Consider the following 21,534-nt stretch of genomic DNA (forward strand, 5'->3'; position numbering starts at 1 on the left):
ATCAAGGTTCAGGGAGTTCAAGCAATTTGTCAAGATAACTTCATTAGGAAGTGAGAGAGTTGGAATTTCAAAATGCATCCCAAATTGCTCAGGTTCCCTCAATTTATTTATTTTTAAAAATATCTATCATTTCCTATCCTTAATCATGTTTTCTAGTTGCTCTAAAAGAAACATTCATTATTTTTGAAATAAGGCATTAATATGTCCTTTGTTTCCAATTAAAATACATCTAAAGACATAAAACAGGCCAGCGTGGTATCTCACACCTGTAGTCCCAGCACTTTGCGGGGCCAAGGCAGGTGGATGACCTGAGGTCAGGAGTTCAAGACCAGCCTGGCCAGCATGGTGAAACCCCCATCTCTACTAAAAATACAAAAAGTTAGCCGGGCCTGGTGGTGCACGCCTGTAATCCCAGATACTCAAGAGGCTGTGGCAGGAGAATCGCTTGAACCTGGGAGGCAGAGGTTGCGGTGAGCTGAGATCGCTCCACTGCACTCCAGCCTGGGGGACAGAGCAAGACTCTGTCTTTAAAAAAAAAAAAAAAAAAAAAAAGACATAAAAGAAATTACTCTAAAATGCTAAATAGGAAAGGATTGGTAAGAACATTTCAGAAAGATGCCTACATAAAGAAGGCAGGTAAGGCAATTATCAGTGCCAAATTATACTGAACTCAATAGAGTTCACCCTTGAAGAATGCAGACGTCAGGAATGCTGATTCCCTGTGCAGTAGAAAATCTGCATAGAGTTTTTGGCTTCCCCAGAACTTAACTACGAATAACCTGCTGTTGACCAGAAGTCTTACCAATAACATTGTCAATTAATACATATTTTGTATGTTATATGTATTATAAACTGTACTCTTACAATATAGCAATCTCAAGAAAAAAATGTTATTAAGGAATTCATAAGAAAGATAACATATATTTATTATTCATTAAGTGGAAGGGAGTCATCATAAAGGTCTCATCCTCCTCATCTTCACACTGAGTCGGCTGAGGAAGAGGAGAAAGAGGAGAGGTTGGTGTTCCTCTCTCAGCGGGGCAGAGGTGGGAGAAAATCTGAGTGTAAGTGAACTCATGTAGTTCAGATCTGTGTTGTTCAAAGGTCAACTATATTTTCAAATAGCATTAAGCAGAACCAGAGATATCCAGTATTTATAGAAGACACCCTCCACAGCAATCATGTAACAGTTATGAATTTATGCTCCAAATAACTTGGTAACTAATATGTCAAAAAAAGGAGGTAAAAGTTGTTTAAATGAACTGGAATGGGAAGTTTTCACATATGATGATCAAGCTGTGATGAGCTAAAAATAAAGTCAAGAAAGATTTGTACTGCCACCTTCACTCCGCTCCAAGAAGGACCCACGTCACAATTGCCCATTCCCCTTTTCCAGCCAGACAATTGTGCTGACAAATGACTTTACCTTCAGGCAGTGGCTGGCGCGCTCACGGACAAGACCTCACCTGGAACGTTGTGTATAGTGATGGCCAAGATGAGCAGCGCGATCCTCCTCCAGCTGCTGCCACTGGGCTGTGCCAGGTTCCCTCGAGAAGGCACGGGGACAGCAGGACCCTCTGGAAGGCCAGTGGCTGCCGCTTTCTTTCTCTGATACGCCTCACCATTTTCACTCTTGTCTGAGCAAAAAAAAAGAGAGAGAGAGAGAGATGGGGAAAGAGAGCGCTTTGAACATGGGCACATTAACTCTCCAGCAAGCTACAGCAGGAAGAAGCTTCTACCCCCGAACTTCCTGCAGACTATGCAGGGTTCTGTGTGTTCTCTCATTCAGGCATCCATTCATTCAGCAAACAATTAATTGACTAGGCTGAGTATGGTGGCTCACTCCTGAAATCCCAATACTTTAGGAGGCTGAGGCAGGCAGATGGCTTGAGCCCAGGAGTTCGAGACCAGCCTAGGCAACATGGCATGATCCCATCTCTACAAAAAATAAAAATAAAGAATTAGCCGGGCATGGTGGTATGCACCTGTAGTCCCAGCTACTTGGGAGGCTGAGATGGGAGGATGGCTTGAGCCCCGGAAGTTGAGGCTGCAGCGAGTTGTGATCGCATCATTGCACCCCAGCCTGGGTGACAGAGTAAGACCCTGTCTCAAAAAAGAAAAAGAAAAAGAAAATCATTGAAAAGGCATTCAGTGCCCAATGCATAGGTACCAAGAAGGATAAAAAAGATGAAGATGTGGTATCCTAGCAATGCTTGTTTAAGACAAGCAATGTTGAGTCATGATTAGAAACACAGATTCCAGAACCATGCTGCCTGCTTCCCTTCCTGACTCAGCCACTGGTCAGCTGTGTAGTGCCAAACAAGTTATTTCACCTCCCTGTGCTGTGGTTTCCTGATTCGTAAAACTAGAATAATAGGATTACCTATGTCATAAGGGTTTTGTGAGGATTAAATGCAACAATGTCTGAAAGTGCTTAGAATGTACTAAGTGCTGACTGTGTCGATAGTTATTGTTACTATCATGTTCCCTCTCCCATGGCCCTGCAGAATTACATAATATGTGACCCTGCTCTCCTGGTCATACTGATATATAGGAGCCAATTCAGATGCCTGGTTCAGCCAATCAGAATCCCTCCCCAGGGAGACTTGGCGACTCCAACGTGCAAGCTGAATCTGAAAAATCACATGATGTGCGAGCAGCTCTGCCACAGTGGAATGAGGGAAGCGGCTGGACAGACAATCAGAAGGAATCAGATATACATCAACAAGCAGGGATGGGAAACCAGGCAGCCCGAGGTAAGGAGAGAGAAGGGCAGAACTGCAGCCCACGTGCCATAGACATTCATAGGCCACCCATAGCACCCAGCCCTTGGGTTTCCTGAGCAAACCTTCCTTTTAAAAATGCCTTTACAAATTGGCTTATATTGGAAGAATGTCATTCTTACAACCAGCTTCTCCTAAATATCCACGGTCCCCTGGGCTATTTGTTTATTCATAATGGAGGCAAATTGCGTGGATTTGAAATTGCGAGGACAAGAGTGGGAGAGAGCATCCAGCCTTCAGTTCACAGCGTGGGATGGATTTGTGGGGAAGACTTTCTAGAGGATATAGGTCTTGAGTGAATCTTAAACATGCGATGGCACAGAGAGAAAGAAGGGTCCCTCTATTGGGAGAAAAAAATAACCCAACAAACATAACTCACATGTCTATTAAATTAAATAAGCAGGAGACCATTGCTCTGAGGCTGTACTTTGAGTTGCTTCATAGTGAACTACAGCCTAACTTAGTATGTATACAAATAAAAATCTCATTAGGAGTATATATATTTTGTAATAGCTAGTTCTCAGCCAATCACAAGCAGCCGAGCTTCAACCAATCACAGGCAGCCAAACTTCAGCCAACCACAGGCAGCCAACTGATCAGACTATGTCCAAACAAGGTAAATGCCTAACTGTAACCAATTAAGCTATTTCTATACTTTATTTCCTGCTCGAACTTCAAAAAAGGCAGAGCTCTCTGAATGTCTTCTAGTTTTGAATGCTGCCTAATTCATGAAGCCTTTAATGCTTAAATAAATTAAAAAACATTAAAAGACAAAACTTCTTTTGAAAATCATTTTGTGGCCGGGCGCGGTGGCTCACACCTGTAATCCCAGCACTTTGGGAGGCTGAGGCGGGCAGATCACAAGGTCAGGAGTTCGAGGCCATCCTGGCTAACACAACGAAACCCCGTCTCTACTAAAAATACAAAAAATTAGCTGGGCGTGGTGGTGGGTGCCTGTAGTCCCAGCTACTCCGGAGGCTGAGTAGTGTGAACCTGGCAGGCGGAGCTTGCAGCGAGCTGAGATGGCACCACTGGACTCCAGCCTGGGCAACAGAGCAAGACTCCGTCTCAAAAAAAAAAAAAAAAAAGAAAAGAAAAAAGAAAAGAGAAAAATAAAATCATTTTGTATTTATTTACTCAAATCATACAAGTACAGATTGGAAAGTAAGAAAGTACAAGGCAAGTAGACTCACTCCTCCCCAGCTCCCAATCATTTCTCTCTTATTAACAGCTGAATCTCAGTTCCACTAGGAAAAGGGAGATCTTTGATCCTCCACAATGCAAGGATGCCAGTCCTCCATTGGTCAGTAGCCCTGACTCACAACACTAGCCTGTAGAGAATTCAGCTGTCTCAATTGGATAGCAACTCCTCCCAGACAGTATTTACACGAGGCGAAGCTCCACGGTCATTGTGTGATATCCACACCATGTGTATGCATGTATGTGTGTGTGTGCATGTGTGTATGTATATGTGCGTGTGGGTGCATACAACTGCTACTCAGTGACATCCTGAGATATTAGATCTCCTTCGTGTATGTATGCATTTATCTAGTAAGATGTTCTCAGTCTGAGGTTCTTGAATCCATAAAGACCCAACAATTATTTCAAAATAGTCTGTGTATTTTTTGCTGGATTGTAACTTTCGCTGTACTTTCAAAGGCGGTTGCTGATCCAAAATGGTGCACACAAGCGGGGAGGGGTTTTATACATTTCGAGTAGACAATATGTAGATGACTCAGGCTGCAGATGCTGGTCGAGAAACTGAACTAAACATCTGGGATTTCAAGCTCACAGACGCTAAAGATACGAGCAAAGCAGTCCCCGAGAGCTGTCCATGAACTAACCTGGGTCATGGTGGAGGGTCCTCAGCTTTCTCCTAGATCAGTCAGCAAAGACGCCTGATTTCCTGTGCCTGGTCTGAGCACACAGGCCTACACTAGATGCTCTCCAGTGAGAGTTGATAGAGGCCAAAAGAAAAATCTTTTCTCTTGGAGACTTTTTATTGATTGATTGATTGATTGATTGAGCAGGGTCTCACTCTGTTGCCCAGGCTGGAGTGCAGTGGTACAATCTAGGCTCACTGCAGCCTCCACCTCCCAGGCTCAAGCAATCCTCCCACCTTGGCCTCCTGAGTAGCTAGAACTACAGGTGCATGCTACCATGCCCAGCTAACCTCTGTATTTTTTTTTTTTTTTTTTTTTTTGAGACGGAGTCTCGCTCTGTCGCCCACACTGGAGCACAGTGGTGCGATCTCGGCTCACTGCAAGCTCCGCCTCCCGAATTCTGCCATTCTCCTGCCTCGGCCTCCCAAGTAGCTGGGACTACAGGTGCCCGCCACCCTGCCTGGCTAATTTTTTGTATTTTTAGTAGAGAGGGGATTTCATCATGGTCTTGATCTCCCGACCTCGTGATTCACACGTCTCGGCCTCCCAAAGTGCTGAGATCACAGGCGTGAGCCACCACGCCCGGCCTTCTGTATTTTTTTTTTTTTTTCAGTAGAGATGGGGTTTTGCCACATTGACCAGTCTGGTCTCGAATTCCTGGACTCAAGTGATCCACCTGCCTTGGCTTCTGAAAGTGCTAGGATTACAGGCATGAGCCACTGCACCTGGCCCCTTGGGGATTTTACAATTTAAGAGAGGGCAGACAGGGAAGACACACATGAATTCCCTCCAATCTAAGGGGCAAAACATACTGTAACAATCACCAACGGTTGCACTTGTTTTTGTCAATGTCACGAAAGGATCCTACTCTGAATCTCCTCCAGATGCCGCACAGAGAACAACAGACCTCAGAGGCACCACGAGCAAATTCTAGCACTATGCTTGTGTTTCAAAGGAACATCAAGGAGCATAAAGAGTTCTTCCTCAAAATTAAAACGCACGCCTGGCCCCGGGCTTCCAATGTGTGAAAACTGACGTCAATGCCTTCCCTAGTAGGAAACAGGAGGGTGCGAATGCCTCACGTCCTTGTGAAAGTTAAATAAGCCACCATTTGGTGACAGCCACTAATGAGTCTGTAACAAGGAAGATTAGTCCAAATAAATCATTACAGAGTATGATGCGTCGTGAGCAATGAATTTTCTTGCCTCTCCTGGTAAGGCTGGTTCAACCAGCACACCCATCAAGTAAAATGCTAGCGCGTGGGAAAAGGATGATCCGTTAGCGGAGGCAATTGCCAAGCACACTGTGGGATGTGAGGGTGTGCCAGAGTGACAAGAACCTCGTGAGGTTTCTTGAAATGGGAAAGGTTTGGGCACGTTTGAAGTGGGATTTGGGAAGGAGGAATAGAAGGGGGACTATTTCATTTAGGGATGAAATAGCCAATGTCAAACGCAGAAGCAAAACAACATCAGAGACGCTGGTTCACGGGTAATACTGGGAACTCATCTTCAATGAGTCCTCAATCCTTACAAAAGCCCCATGAAGTAGAGATTAATCCCCTTTAACGAATGAGTAAATTGAAGAACAGAGAGGCAGAGTCACTGGTCCCAGGTCACACAGCCAGTCTGCAGTGGACTCAGGAGTCGACTCAGCATCTTTGCCTCTTTTAACTAGGGCCTCATGGTTGACTGGGGATGAAGGGGGTGGGAGGGGTGGAGCAAAGGCTGAACTGCTCATGGCTTACCAAAAAAGGTAGTGGGAGCAGTTGCTGCAGTGAGAAAGAGAGTCTGGTGAGCTCTCATTGCCTGTGACCAGAGTGGGGAGAGACTCAGCGGAAATCTCATATCTATAATCATTCTTACTTGCAGACAAACCTGAAACATTTTGTAACGGTAGTATTTCTTAACCCATTAGACCTACTATTTCTAAGCATAAAGTAGCTACAAGCAGAAAATATTTACCTATGCTAAACATAGGCTTATACTTCTTTTGGAAAGGAGAATGAAAAGATTCTTTGTTGTTAGGAAAAAAAGTTGCCCATCATTAAAATTTTATTTTTTAATTTGTAATTAAGCATCTAAGAATTCACACAAAGACAGGACCCACTGCCAGGGCTCAGCCTCTCATCCTTCCCACTCCATCTTTCCTGGAAAGGAACCACAGTGCTACAGGTAAGGGTGAGGATGACAATGAAACAGAGAAGTCCCAGGCTCACTTTTCCCACGGAATCACCACGTGACCTTTTCTGATGCATCCGCTTCCCTGATTTCCTCTTCCCCAAAACAGAAAACATTATTATGGTCACAAAACATCACAGGATGGAGAAAAGCAGACACAGGTCTTACAGGCACAAGCCCAGGGGTCATCAGCAAACCCTACTGCCCAGGTAAGCCTCTGCCCTTCGAGGTCTGGCTTCCTCCCTGCAGAGCAGAAGTCTCTGAAGTCCTCTAGTGAATGACCCCAAACCAGCTTGGATCAGCAACCACCTTTGAAAGTACAGCGAAAGTTACAATCCAGCAAAAACTACACAGACCATTTTGAAATAATTGTTGGGACCTTATGGATTCAAGAACCTCAGACTGAGAACATCTTGCTAGATAAATGCCAAGTTAATCTCCGTTTTCATAGCCCATGGGCCCAATCACACCAGCAACACAGAATGTACATGGTCCCTGAGATGGTGTAACCGGCTAAATCTAATGGGCCCAGTGATGGAATCGCAGGCCTCTGATGAATACGGCAATGCTAATTAACAGAGCACTAGCCAAGAGAGAGCTTTCACAACATTCCCACGATATCATTGGAGATGATTTGGCTGGATTAGCACAAATGGCAAATCGTCATTTGTTAAGTGCAGAAAGCATCAAATCCCTGGAAAAACTCTTTCTAAACCCCTGTTACAAAACAAAATGAAGAGTGGCCAGCAACATATATTCACTAAGTAACATGTATACACAAATAAAACCAAAGGCCGATCAAAAGCAGAATAGAAGGGGATCAGCTTATATTGTCCCTGCCTTCCTGTTTCCCAAAGAATCAGTATAGTTTCAGGTAACACAAATTATTATTTACATTCTCGTATCATTGGACTTTTCAGCTATTTCTAGACTGTTTTTCTTATAAATATCATTGTAAAACTTTTAACTATACAAACAATTAGAATTTGGACAAAGTTCCCAGAAGTTGAACTGCTGATCAAAAGGCCATGATACAATTGCCTAATAAATTTCCAGGAAGGCTGTGTCACTTACCCATGAACAGTGTGCAATTTCCATTATGCTACTTCTTAGCCCTGGTATTTCTCATTTTGAAATGTGTATTTATTTATGGGGGAAATGACATTTCGCTTAATGTGTATTTCTTTGACTACAAGTGAGGTGGAACATTTTTCAGAGTTTCAGGCATATTTCTTTCCTCTTTTGTAAGATGCCCACTGCCCAAATGAGGCCTCTTTAAATAACAGTAATATGATTAGCTAATTCTTTACAGACACTGGTAATTTTCCTGTGATCCATTTAGGTTGGTCAATAAGACCTAGCTGAGAGTAACAGGTATTATTATACATCAGACAGATGTATCCACTTGGCCAAGTTGGAGTTTTAGTCTCAAATTTTAAAATTCCTTTTTGAGACTCCTCAAGACATTATAAAGCCTTTAAAAAAAAAAAAAAAAAAGTATAACCTGCTTTCCTTAAGGAACTATATAGTGTGGTCCTAAAAGCTAATTTTCTCAGGTAATTGTCTCTTTCAATATTAAAACTTTTTTTTTTTTAAAGATAGATTCTCACTCTGTCACCCAGGCTGATATGCAGCGGCGCAACCTTGGTTCACTGTAACCTCTGCCTCCCAGGTTCAAGCAATTCTCCTGCTTCGGCCTCCAGAGTAGCTGGGACTACAGACATGTACCACCACACCCGACTAATTTTTGTATTTTTAGTAGAGATGGGGTTTCACCATGTTGGCCAGGCTGGTCTTGGACTCCTGACCTCAGGTGATCCACCTGCCTCGGCCTCCCGAAGTGCCAGGATTACAGGTGTGAGACACCACATTTGTTTAAAAAAAAAAAAAAAAAAAAAACTTTTAGGTTCAGGGCTACATGTGCAGGTTTGTTCTATAGGTGAACTCATGTCACGGAGGTTTGTTGTACAGATCATTTTGTCACCTAGGTACTAAGCCTAGTACCCAATAGTTACTTTTTCTGATCCTCTCCCTCCTCCCACCCTCCACCCTCAAGCAGGCCCCATGTCTATTGTTCCCTTCTTTGTGTCCACAAGTTCTCATCATTTAACTTCCACTTGTAAGTGAGAACAACTGGCATTTGGTTTTCTGTTCCTGCATTAGTTTGCTAAGGATAATAGCCTCCAACTCCATCTGTGTTCCCACAAAAGACATGATCTCATTCTTTTTTTTAAGGCTGCATAATATTCCATGGTTTATATGTACCACATTTTCTTTATCCAACCTGTCACTGATGGGCATTTAGGTTGATCCCATGTCTTTGCTATTGTGAATAGTGCTGCAATGAACATTGATGTGCATGTGTCTTTACGGTGGAATGCTTTCTATTCCTTTGTGTATAAACCCAGTAACGGGATTGCTGGGTTGAATGCTAGTTCTGTTTTTAGCACTTTGAGGAACTGCCACACTGCTTTCCATGATGGTTGAACTCATTTACACTTCCACCAACAGTGTATATATTCTCTTTTTTCTGCAACCTCATCAGCATCTGTTATTCTTTGACTTTTTAATAACAGCCATTCTGACTGGTGTGAGATGGTATCTCACTGTGGTTTTGATTTGCATTTCTCTAATGATCAGTGGTGTTGATATTGCTTTTCATATGCTTTTTGGCCATGTCTGTGTCTTCTTTCGAAAAGTGTCCATGTCCTCTGCTCACTCTTTAATGGGGTTGTTTCTTTCCTGTAACGTGTTTAAGTTCCTTATAGATGGTAGATATTATATCTGTCAGATGCATAGTTTGCAAAAAATTTTCTCCCATTCTGTAGGTTGTCTGTTTACTCTGTTGATAGTTTCTTTTGCTGTGTAGAAGCTCTTAAGCTTAACTAGATCCCACATGTCAATTTTTGCTTTTGTTGCAATTGCTTTTGGGATCTTTATCATGAAATCTTTCCCTGTTCCTAGGTCCAGAATGGTATTTCCTAGGTTGTCTACCAGGGTTTTTTATAGTTTTGGGTTTTAGATTTAAGTTTTGAATCCTTCTTGAGTTGATTTTTGTATATGATGTAAGGAAGGGATCCAGTTTAATTTCTATATATATGGCTAGCCAGTTATCTAAGCACTATTAATATTGAATAGGAAGTCCTTTCCCAATTGCTTATTTTTGTCAGCTTTGTCAAAGATCAGATGGTTGTAGATGTTCAGCCTTATATCTGGGCTTTCCATTCTGTTCCATTAGTCTATGTGTCTGTTTTTATACCAGTACCATGCTGTTTTGGTTACTGTAGTCCTATAGTATAGTTTGAAGTTGAGTAATGTGATGCCTTCAGCTTTGTTCTTTTTGCTTAGGATTGCCTTGGCTATTTGGGCTCCTTTTTGGTTTCATATGAATTTTAAAATAGTTTTTTCTAGTCTGTGAAGAATGTCATTGGTAGTTTGATAGGAATAGCATTGAATCTGTAAATTGCTTTGCGGCAGTATGGGCATTTTAATAATATTCATTCTTCCTATCCACAAGCATGGAATGTTTTTCCATTTGTTTGTATCATCTCTGATTTCTTTGAGCAGTGTTTCGTAATTCTCCTTGTAGAGATCCTTCACCTCCCTGGTTAGCTGTATTCCTAGGTACTATATTCTTTTGGGGTCAACTGTGAATGGTATTGCATTCCTCGTTTGGTTCTCGGCTTGGCTGGCTATTGTTGGCATATAGAAATGCTAGTGATTTTTGTACAGTGATTTTGTATACTGACACTTTGCATATTCTGACACTTTACTGAAGTTGTTTATCAGCTAAAGAAGCTTTTAGGCCAAGACTACAGAGTTTTCTAGATATAGAATCATGCCATCTGCAAACAGGAATAGTTTGATTTCCTGTCTTCCTATTTGGATGCCCTGTATTTCTTTCTCCTGCCTGATTGCTCAGACCAGGACTTTCATTACTATGCTGAATAGGAGTGGTGAGAGAGGGCAGTCTTGTCTTGTGCCAATTTCCAAGGGAATAGCTTCCAGCTTTTCCCCGTTCTTTTTGTTTTTATTTTATTTTTTTCTTTTTTGGGACGGAGTCTCGCTCTGTCGCCCAGGCTGGAGGGCAGTGGCTGGATCTCAGCTCACTGCAAGCTCCGCCTCCCGGGTTTATGCCATTCTCCTGCCTCAGCCTAGCTTTTCCCCTTTCAGTATGAGAAACATCACTCTTTTCAAAAGAAGATGATGTACAAGAGCTTCTCTAATCTTCTTTCCCCCATAGCACGGGAATTCTTGTAAACAACACAGGAGTTTTGTAATCAGGGCACACAAGTACAAAGCATCTACTGTGGACAGGCTCCTTGCTAGGGTTGCCAGATTTAGCAAGTAAAGACAGGATGCCCAGTTATGCTTAAATTTCAGATAAAACCAAAATTGTTTTAGTGTAAGTATGTCCCACATATTGCATGGGATCTGCTTATGCTACAAGGTATATTCATTGTTTATCTGAAGTTCAAATTTAGCAAGGTAACCTGCATTTGAATTGACAACTCTACCTGAGTCCCTGAGGGGCTCAAGGGGTGCTTCCTCTCTTGGAGATGTAGATCCCACTTGGGAACCCAGGCAGGGACAAGGGAGACCAGGACTTCCTGCTCCACAGACCCAATTCAAGGCCCAAGTTCTATGGAGTTGGGCAAGCTGACTGCACTCTACCCTGAGAGCAGCCACACACTCATGTCCATGTAAAATCTATGCAGGATGTACTACATGGGCCATGTGTAGCGCAGGGCAGGAGAAGATTCCACTGGAGACCAAGAAAACTTCATAGAAAGATAACTAAAATATTTATTATGAGCCAAGGTAGGCAGATCACATGGTCAGGAGATCGAGACCATCCTGGCTAACATGGTGAAATCCTGTCTCTACTAAAACTACAAAAAATTAGCTGCGCATGGTGGCACACGCCTATAGTCCCAGCTTCTCGGGAGGCTGAGGCAGGAGAATTGCTTGAACCCCAGAGGCAGAGGTTGCAGTGAGCCGAGATCATGCCATTGCACTCCAGCCTGGGTGACAGAGCGAGACTCCCTCTCAAAAATAAAAATATATATATATATATATATATATAATGTTTAGTTCCTAACCTTTAGGCAGAGAAACATCTGAAGTTTAGGTGATGTGATCACGAACGTATTAATAAGCTTTTTAACTACAATAGATATTTCCATTTATCACGCTGATAATCACAAGCCACGTGATTACCAGAAGGTCAAACACTGCCTGTGTAAGGAGGCTGACTCTATTGTAGTCAGTACATGTTTTCCCAGGCATGGAACGTCATCTATGTCTTACCTCTGATGCTTATGAATAAGCAATTGCTTAGTGACAACACAGATACAAATAGATCTGCATAATTGGTGAAAATTAAATGCACCAACAGAAGAGAAACTGGGTTCACTGTTTGCTAAAGATTTCACATCCATTAAGCAGACCACCCACTACAGTGTTCCTTATTCCAAGTATCTAAGTAAGATAATTTCTACTCTCAGGTGACAGAGCCAAAATGTCCAATAATATTAAAAGTCCACCTACCAGGTGAGCTCTTCTACTTCATAAAGGCACAAAAAACCATTTCATGAGCATGAGCTCATTCCCGATGAATTAATTTTGGTCTAAAAATAAATCCCACATGGGCTCCAGAGTCACCTCTCCACTTCTTCTCAGCCCGCCCTGAACATGCATGGTCAGTGCAAATGTCCCGTGGGAGGGAGGCCATCATAGCTTCCACAGGGTCCACCACTCAAGGACATGTACTTGATAAAAAAAAAAAAAAAAAAGTCCCAGCACACTTACTGGAGAAAGCACATTTTGAGGAACATCAATACTTACAAGAGCTTTGCAGTGGAATCCCAAACTGCCCATGGTAGCCCCTTGCTCAACTTACATGGTTGTCTATTACCAGGTCAAGGAGGAGGTGGACAAGAGAATAGTACCTACTTCAGGGCTCATGTTCAACTGATAATATTAACTTAATTGTCACATGGCTCACTTTGCCCTTGAGGTACTGCTGCTCCGTCATCTTCTCTAGTTCTAAGAATAACGGCCAACAGCCTTGACTGCTGCATCTCAAAGTGTTGGGTGAAGACCACCTGGTGCAGTGTCATAGTGGGAGCTCCCAAAACGCTGACTCCTGGACCCACCCTGGAGCTACTAGAGCCTTCTGGAGACAGACTCAGGAATCTGCGTTGTTCAAGCCATATCCTTTCCAATCCACACTCACCCCGTGATGATTCTGATACAAACCACATTTTTTTTTTTTTTTTTTTTTTTTTTTTTTTTTTTGAGGCGGAGTCTCGCTCTGTCGCCCAGGCTGGAGTGCAGTGGCCGGATCTCGGCTCACTGCAAGCTCCGCCTCCCGGGTTCACGCCATTCTCCTGCCTCAGCCTCCCGAGTAGCTGGGACTACAGGCGCCCGCCACCTCGCCTGGCTAGTTTTTGTATTTTTAGTAGAGACGGGGTTTCACCATGTTAGCCAGGATGGTCTCGATCTCCTGACCTCGTGATCCGCCCGTCTCGGCCTCCCAAAGTGCTGGGATTACAGGCTTGAGCCACCGCGCCCGGCCACAAACCACATTTTGAACATCAATGTTTCAGACTGCCCAACTACAAGTTAGTCCAGATACCTCCTCCGAACCTAAATAGACTTCAGTCCAACTATTACTGTCGGGTGTCTCAGGGTAATGAACAGGGATATACTTGATTCTTAGTTATATTATTTATACCTGGGCACCGAAGGATACATGTGCTTCTGTTTCAAAGATACAGAGGGGACGGGGACAGCAAAGAATGTTAAGACTAGAAGGTGGAAAGGAATTGAATTGCCCTGATAGAAACCATTTTCTTATATCAAATAGAAATCTTTTCTCTCTCTCTCTCTCTTTTTTTTTTTTTTTAAAGAGAATATGGGCTATCACAAGTGGGATAGACAAGCAAATGCAACCACAGCAGAGGAGGTGACAGAAAAAGAAATTCCCCCAAACCAAGGAATTCTTGCATCTTCCCTAAGGCTCTGCCTCAAACACATCTCTCTAGTTATATAATTTCCCACTTCCTCTCTTGTCCTAGGAGTTGGTGGCCAGAAATCAAAACATGACAATATCCACGAAAACTGTTAGTTGCTACAATCGAGACAGTATACACATTGCCAGTATTTGCAAATAGTATTCTATTCTGTAAATTACACTAAAAATGAGAATCTTTCATCAAAGGTCCCATAAGTGAAGGGGAAATGTGGAACTAAAATGGCTGAAATCGCACTAAAATTCCATAGATATTTCTTGATGTCTGGGTTTTCTGGCTTTTCAGGGTATAAAAAACTGGTGCCAAACACAGGATCATCACTGCAGAGGACAACGGAAAACGAGAAAGACGAGCACATGCCTGGAAATGTAGGTTTTGCTTCTTGTCTTTATTACAAGAAGGCCAGGAAAGCTGAGGTTTTACCTGGGCGAGTTTAGCAGCTACTCATTCATCAGAAGGGTCCTGAGGAACTCAAGGGGCACTTGCCCTCTTGGAGCCGCAAAGTCCAGAACCCAGGCAGGGACAAGGCAGACCAGGACTTCTCGCTCTACAGACAAAATGCCAGGGCAACAGCCTTGGGGCAGCGCCTCTGTCCCTGGTGCTGGACATCAAATGCCTCAGCTTCGGTTGCTGACACAATGCTGGCCCCCTGCTGGCAGCCCCGTCTGTTATTAAGTCCATCTGACTGGCCAAGCCAAAGTCACCTGTAGCTGCAAGAGGACCCAAGAAAGGGAATGTCTGAAATCCAACTTTGGTGGGGTTTTTTTTTGGTGTGTATTTTGTTTTGTTTTTGTTTGTTTGTTTTGTTTTGTTTTTTGAGACAGTCTCACTATGTTACCCAGGCTGGAGTGCAGTCATCTTGGCTCACAGCAAACTCTGCCTCCCCGGTTCAAACGATTCTCCTGCCTTAGCCTCCTGAGTAGCCGGGATTACAGGTGTGCACTACCACACCTGGCTAATTTTTGTATTTTTAGTAGAGACGGGGTTTTGGCATGTTGGCCAGGCTGGTCTCAAACTCCTGACCTCAAGTGATCCACCCACCTTGGCCTCCTGAAGTGCTGGGATTACAGGTGTGAGCCACCACACCCAGCCTGAAATCCACCTTCTATTCTGAAAGGCAGGTCTGCCTTCCACCAAGACCCACGAGGTGGGGAGAAGAGATTCCCCAACACAGCCAAGGGATATGGTGCTCAGCAGCCAGAGGAGGAAAAGGGGAGGGAGAAGGAAGGGAGGAGCAGGGGAAAGGCCACCCTTGGGAAGCCTTATTCATGTCCTTCGCCATTTATTCCTTCAGTATTCTGGACTCCATCAAATTTACCCCAGCTCTTCCTCTCCCTTTAGAAAGACACAGATGAATGGAATCCACTGCATAGAATCCATGGGCCAATTCTATCTCCAGTTTTCTGTGTGAAACCCTAGCAGTGGTTGCAACCCCTAAAGGTCTTAGCTGCTTCCATCTGTAAAGGAGCCAAATTAGATGGACTTCAAGGCCCTTTCTAGCATAAACACTCTCCCCTTCCAGGGCAGCAACAGCCTCTGACTCAGCTTGCCTAAATGATCACTCACCCCCTGTGAGTTGGAGAGAACAGCTATTTCCAGTGCCAGTACTTCCAGAATTCTGTTCTAGCCCAAGAAATTCCCCAAGATGAGCTTCAGGGACAGCACATTCCAACTGCTCACGGAATAAGAATGTCCACTAAATGAGGAGCAAATGCATTTGCCCAGAAGAAATGGTATCTCATTGTGCCCGAAATTTTCTCTTAAGGTTTATGAAAATATTTTGTTAATACAGAAATTCCCATACATTAGAGAAAATTTAGAAAATAAGCACAATAAAGGACTAAAAATCATTCATCACCCAGAGGTGACAACCTTTAAAAAATTCTAAATCTTGACCAGGTGCGGTGGCTCATATCTGTAATCCCAGCACTTTGGGAGGCCAAGGCGGGCGGATCACCTGAGGTCAGGAGTTTGACACCAGCCTGATCAACATGGTGAAACTCTGTCTCTACTAAAAATACAAAATTAGCCATGTGTGGTGGCGGGCACCTGTCATCCCAGCTACTTGGGAGGCTGAGGCAGGAAAATCGCTTGAACCTGGGAGGCGGAGGTTGCAGTGAGCCGAGATCACACCATTGCGCTCCAGCCTGGGCAACAAGAGCAAAACTCTATCTCAAAAAAAAACCTTAATATTTTTATATTTATACTGAATATGCCCACAAAGAGATGAACACATATACATCCATACACATACACATTTTTTCAGCTGAATTTTGAAGCATAATTTTCCATAGCATTAAAACATGAACATATTGCATATCATTAAATATTCTCCTGTATCGGTGGTTCTCAACCACATTTCCTTTAGCTATTAGAGGTCAAGATGGGCAAAGTGCAGAATTTCCAGTAGTCAAACAGAGAACTAAGAATATGTACTCAAGGTTTGTTTTTGTTTGTTTTGTTTTTTGTTTTTCTGTTAGAAAAAAAGATGTGGCTGGGCATAGTGGCTCACACATGTAATCCCAGAACTTTGGGAGGCCTAGGCGGGCGGATCACTAGGTCAGGAGTTCGAGACCAGCCTGGCCAACGTGGCGAAACTCCATCTCTACCAAAAATGCAAAAATTAGCCAGGTGTGGTGATGCATGCCTGTAATCCCAGCTACTTGGGAGGCTGAGGCAGGGGAATCCCTTGAACCTGGGAGGTGGAGATTGCAGTGAGCCGAGATTGCGCCACTATACCCCAGCCTGGGCAACAGATTGAGACTCCGTCTCAAAAAAAAGAAAAAAGAAAAAAGGTGTGTGCATTGTTCAAATGACTCCAAAGTTGGGCACATCCAGTTATGTTCCAGGCCTCTAGTAAGCTTTGGTGCTTAGGATAATAAAAGTGAGCGGGACAGGAATTATAAATTACCACTTAAAAAATTGGCAGAATGTTAGTTGAACTTCAAAGGGCCAATGCATCCTACTCTGAGACATCTGTGGTATAAATGTTATCTTCATGAGTGGTCTCTGATTATTTCTTCAAGCTCAGCTTAAATAATATAGCAGAAAGAACATGGGTATGAAGTGGGAAGCTATCTTTAAGCAGCCTGATTTTCCATCACATTTCACCATTTTCAACTACATTATTTATCTATCATCTGCTTCTAGGCCCACCACCTCTCATGTCCATAAACTGCATGAAGAAGCACCTGGGCCTATGTTGCTCACAACCACAGCTACAGTATCTACACAGTGCCTGGCACATAGCAGGATACTGTAATTCATTGGAAATGAATTAGGAAAACCAACGGATATTCTTTCCTGAAAAAAAAAAAAAAGTCCATGCACACCCACACAGAACATTTTGCACATCTTTAAAGAGCTCATGAACTTCTTTAAGGCTAAGAACCTCACTCCACAATATCCTATCTTATTGATCGACCAATATTTATTTATCCAAAGGCCTGTTTTACAAACATAGAGATCAAGGGCTGGCAAACTCTCTTGGTAAGGGTCCAGATAGGAAATACGTTAGATTTTGTGGGTCAGCTTTGTTGCAACTACTCAACTCTGCCATTGTCACCCAAAGCAGCCTCAAACAAGGTGTCAATGAGTTGGTATGTCTGTATTCCAATAAAACTTTATTTATTAACAAAATCAGGCAGCAAGCCAGATGTGGTCTGCAAATTATACTTTGCTGATCCCGGATATAGACTAATAAAAGCAGGACTTTTAAGATCCTTTAAGACTCAGATCTTTTGGTGATCAATGATCCACAGAGAATTAATCTAGAGCCTTTCTGTTTCCCGAAGAACTGAATTGCCTAGGCCCACCCAAGGACCAGCCTTCCACAAGGAGGATCAGAGACAACCCTTTTCTGGAGGAGAGAGTGAAGGTCATTATGAAATATACTCTGTCACAGACAACCCGCAGTGGACAGATGCACTTGTATTCTTTAAGGGAGAAAATAATCCCTGTGTTAGTGTTACCTACAAGCCTAGGAAAGTGAAGCCTTATCAAGGCTGGAGGACCATTCACAGATTGGGTGGGGCTCATTTGTAATCAGCATGAGCTCTTAAGGAGTAATTAGCAAATCATTGAGATGCACATAATTTACACATTATGTAAATGCGGCTAAATGATTTCCTCAAAAAGTCTGTTTTCTTAATCAGCTAACTATTTCCCCAACAATATTTTCATGCTATTAATCCACTCAAGAAACAACTCAGCACAAAGGTAAACTTCCCACAGTTAAGAATAAAAAAAAAAAAAAAAAAAAAAAAACTACAAGAATGGGGTCCTAACTAAAGAAGAATGACAGTTCTCTGAACCCGGGTTTTCTCCATGAAAAAGAACACAATCAGCCGGGTGCGGAGGCTCATGCCTGTAATCCCAGCACTTTGGGAGGCCGAGGCCGGCGGATCACGAGGTCAGGAGATTGAGACCATCCTGGCTAACACGGTAAAACCTTGTCTCTACTAAAAATACAAAAAATTAGCTGGGCATGGTGGCGGGCGCCTGTAGTCCCAGCTGCTCGGGAGGCTGAAGCAGGAGAATAGTGTGAACTAGGGAGGCGGAGCTTGCAGTGAGCCGGGATCGTGCAACTGCACTCTAGCCTGGGTGCCAGAGCTAGACTCCAAAAAAGGAAGGAAGGAAGGAAGGAAGGAAGGGAGGAAGGGAGGAAGGGAGGAAGGGAGGAAGGGAGGAAGGGAGGAAGGGAGGAAGGGAGGAAGGGAGGAAGGGAGGAAGGGAGGAAGGGAGGAAGGGAGGAAGGGAGGAAGGGAGGAAGGGAGGAAGGGAGGAAGGGAGGGAGGAAAGGAGAAAGGGAGGGAGGGAGGGAGGGAGGAAGGAAGGAGAACACAAGTCAAATGGGATCGTGGCAAACTTTTGCCGAAGTTTGAGTTGAGGGTGGGTAGTGAAGCATGGAAAGAAAAACACACAGGCAGCACTACGACAGAGTAGTCCTGCACAATGGTGGGTGCTCCTGGCAGATCATGCTTGCATCTTGCTAGTTTGCTAGTCTTGCCACCATCTTCCCGTTCACAGGATCAGCAAAAGTGATTCAGACATGGATCCACCATTTCCCTCACCAGGAGTACCAGGGTAGAAAGCCACAATGGCTGTGAGTCCCAGAAGTTTCCCCTTACTCATCTCTTCTGAATGTTCATTCTGTGTGTGTATGTGTGTGAGACAGAATATACACATGTATGTGCCCACATGCAGATTAAAAGTTGGGCACAGTTTATGAGTCTGTCATTTTCTCCAGTTCCTCTTCTGGTGATTGTCAATCAAATCAAAGGATGGTGGGTGCAGGCAAGTGGGGGCACAGGTGGGGACAGCCTAAGTTACTGGCATGCTAGCCAAAGGCATCCAGTCCTCCCAGCAGGCACAGATCAGGGAGACAAGCAAAAAACCCATAGCAGGTTTGCTGCACATTCCACTTTTCTTACTTCTTCAGGCTTTTCTCTTTTCCTTTTTCTCTGAGGTATTGACAAGGAGGACAATCGGTGTCATTGCAAAGAAAGCAGGAACAATGATTCTGGGGGACTGAGAACCTGGGCCACCTGCATTCACTCACTGTAAAGCAGCTGTTTCTCTGCCCATACATGTTCATGTACCAGGGCGACCATTTCCTGGTTATGCATCTTTGGGGATGCTCATTGATACCCTCTGTGCCTCAGTTTACACACTTGCCAAACGAGGGTGATAGTATTACCCACTCTACAGGATTGTTGTGGAGAGTGGGTAAGAGTAGGTATAGGACCCATCTAGCACATTACACGTACAACACAAACCACATTCTGTAGTTTCTACCACGAACTAGTATTGCACTTAAAAAAATATAAAAGAAAGAGTAATGGCATCTAGTACCCCTAATCCATTTTAACTTAAACCCAAAAGGGCAAGAGGCCCACGGTGGAGGAGAAAAAAAATTAGATTATGATAAGATTTGGTGCAGAATTTTCAAATACCATCAAATGCCAATTCTCCATGTCAGCAGAGTGAAAGCGTGCCTTGGCGATAATAGCAACACTCTTTACAATTCCACGTTCATGTTGACATTTTCAACTTTCAGAAAGGATCACCTACTGCTAAAGATAATAGAGACTTTCCATCAATAAAAGGAGGGGGCTGGTGCCCTTCAAGATAGTCTATACTGCTTTGGAATACGAAGTCACTTTGTCTTTTTTATTTTTAAACAGTGGATGCACTCCTCTAATGTCGTTTACTTAGGCTAACACTGATACCAGTTTGCACTTCCTAAAAAATGCTGCAGCCAGGAAGATGGGAATAAAGTAGGTTACTAGCATCCTTAAAGCATGCTGGCTGCCTGGTTATCCAGAGTAGACTATGCTTGATAGACAGATTGACAGATAGACAGATGGATAAGATATATACAGACAGATACATGCATAAATACATGCACCATCTATATATAACACATTATATGTATAAAATATATATAGGCTATATAGGATATATATACACACACATTGGATATATATATACACGCACATTGGAGATATATATATATATGTCCAATGCTATTTCATTAAGCCATTATATTTCTATTTTCAGGCTGATTTTTGTTCAAAAATTGTATATATACATGACTTTTAGAAATTCACCTGAGACACTGAAACTTAATGAAATAGCATGAGAAAGCTAATTGCCAGGAAGAGAAAGCTAATTGCCAGGAAGAACAAGCACCACTCTGTGGTCTGTGGATTTGTCCATAAGAAATGAATGATAAGAAAGGAAATGGTCAGGAGGAAAATTGGTTCCTGAAAAAACCAAAAACCAAAACCATGAATCAACTCAAATGCAGCTCCCAGCAAGGGAAATACATCTCTTTCTCTGCCATTTTTTTTTTTTTTTTTATTGAGTCAGAGGCCATTGCATGTTCAAAAGATGGCTGTCTTCTTTTAATGAATCCAATCAGTGCTATGCCAAGATGCCCAAGAGACTTAAGGTTCTACACAGACTCCCAGTGCAGGGAGGCTAAATTCTTGAAGCCTCTGCTTTCTGAGATGGAAGTGTTGGATCAGAAGGGAGGCTGACAGGCAAAGGCTGACCTGAGGTTACATGGAGCTAACACAGCCAAGAAAAAAATTGGTTCTCAGACAGGAGGAATAAAATAAATTAGAAATCAAACAGCGTGGGACTTAGTGAAATCAATATGGGGACAAAAGAGGCTGCCCTGATGTTCAAGAATGGACCCTGCTTGGTGAACCCTAAGAATTAATGGAGCAGAGCAGAAACGTTCGCCAGGCTGGGAGCATCCTTTCCCATCCTGTTCCTACTTAGACGGGGACCACAGGGACACACGAAGAATGGCTTAGTTCCTAATGGAAAACAAATGCCATTCAGCAAAGGTTTCGAGAAGGAGCAAGGTGGCTGCTAAGAGCTTTGTATTCTTTTCATTTCAGCTGCGGGCAGACATGTCTTGCTGAAAAATGAAGGCTTGAGAAATACAGATTTTCCTAGTGTTCAGATAAGTACTGTCCACTAAGGTAAAAAAAAACAAAAGTGGGGCGGGGGGGTGCCCAGAGCTGGAAGATGAAGAGGCAGTTATCCTCAACTCACCCTGTGGCTCCTATTATACAAAGAGAGGTGGGAAGCTGAGGCCACATGTGCATGCGGGAGGCAGACTGTGAGTAGCTGTGTGGTA

General features: G+C 43.3%; 1 protein-coding gene across 4 annotated transcripts in view; it reads right to left on the reverse strand.

The window, feature by feature from the left end:
- The window catches only part of SLC39A11 (solute carrier family 39 member 11), a 460,542-nt gene that overhangs the window by 195,186 nt on the left and 243,822 nt on the right, over positions 1 to 21,534 (reverse strand). For all 4 annotated transcript variants that reach the window (XM_010360245.2, XM_030923374.1, XM_030923375.1 and 1 more), the window contains one exon: positions 1,467 to 1,637. In XM_010360245.2, coding sequence (XP_010358547.1) covers positions 1,467 to 1,637 — 171 coding nt within the window. The remainder of the gene's footprint in view (positions 1 to 1,466; positions 1,638 to 21,534) is intronic.

Source organism: Rhinopithecus roxellana, chromosome 19, assembly GCF_007565055.1.
Source record: "Rhinopithecus roxellana isolate Shanxi Qingling chromosome 19, ASM756505v1, whole genome shotgun sequence".
NCBI classification, from domain to species: domain Eukaryota; kingdom Metazoa; phylum Chordata; class Mammalia; order Primates; family Cercopithecidae; genus Rhinopithecus; species Rhinopithecus roxellana.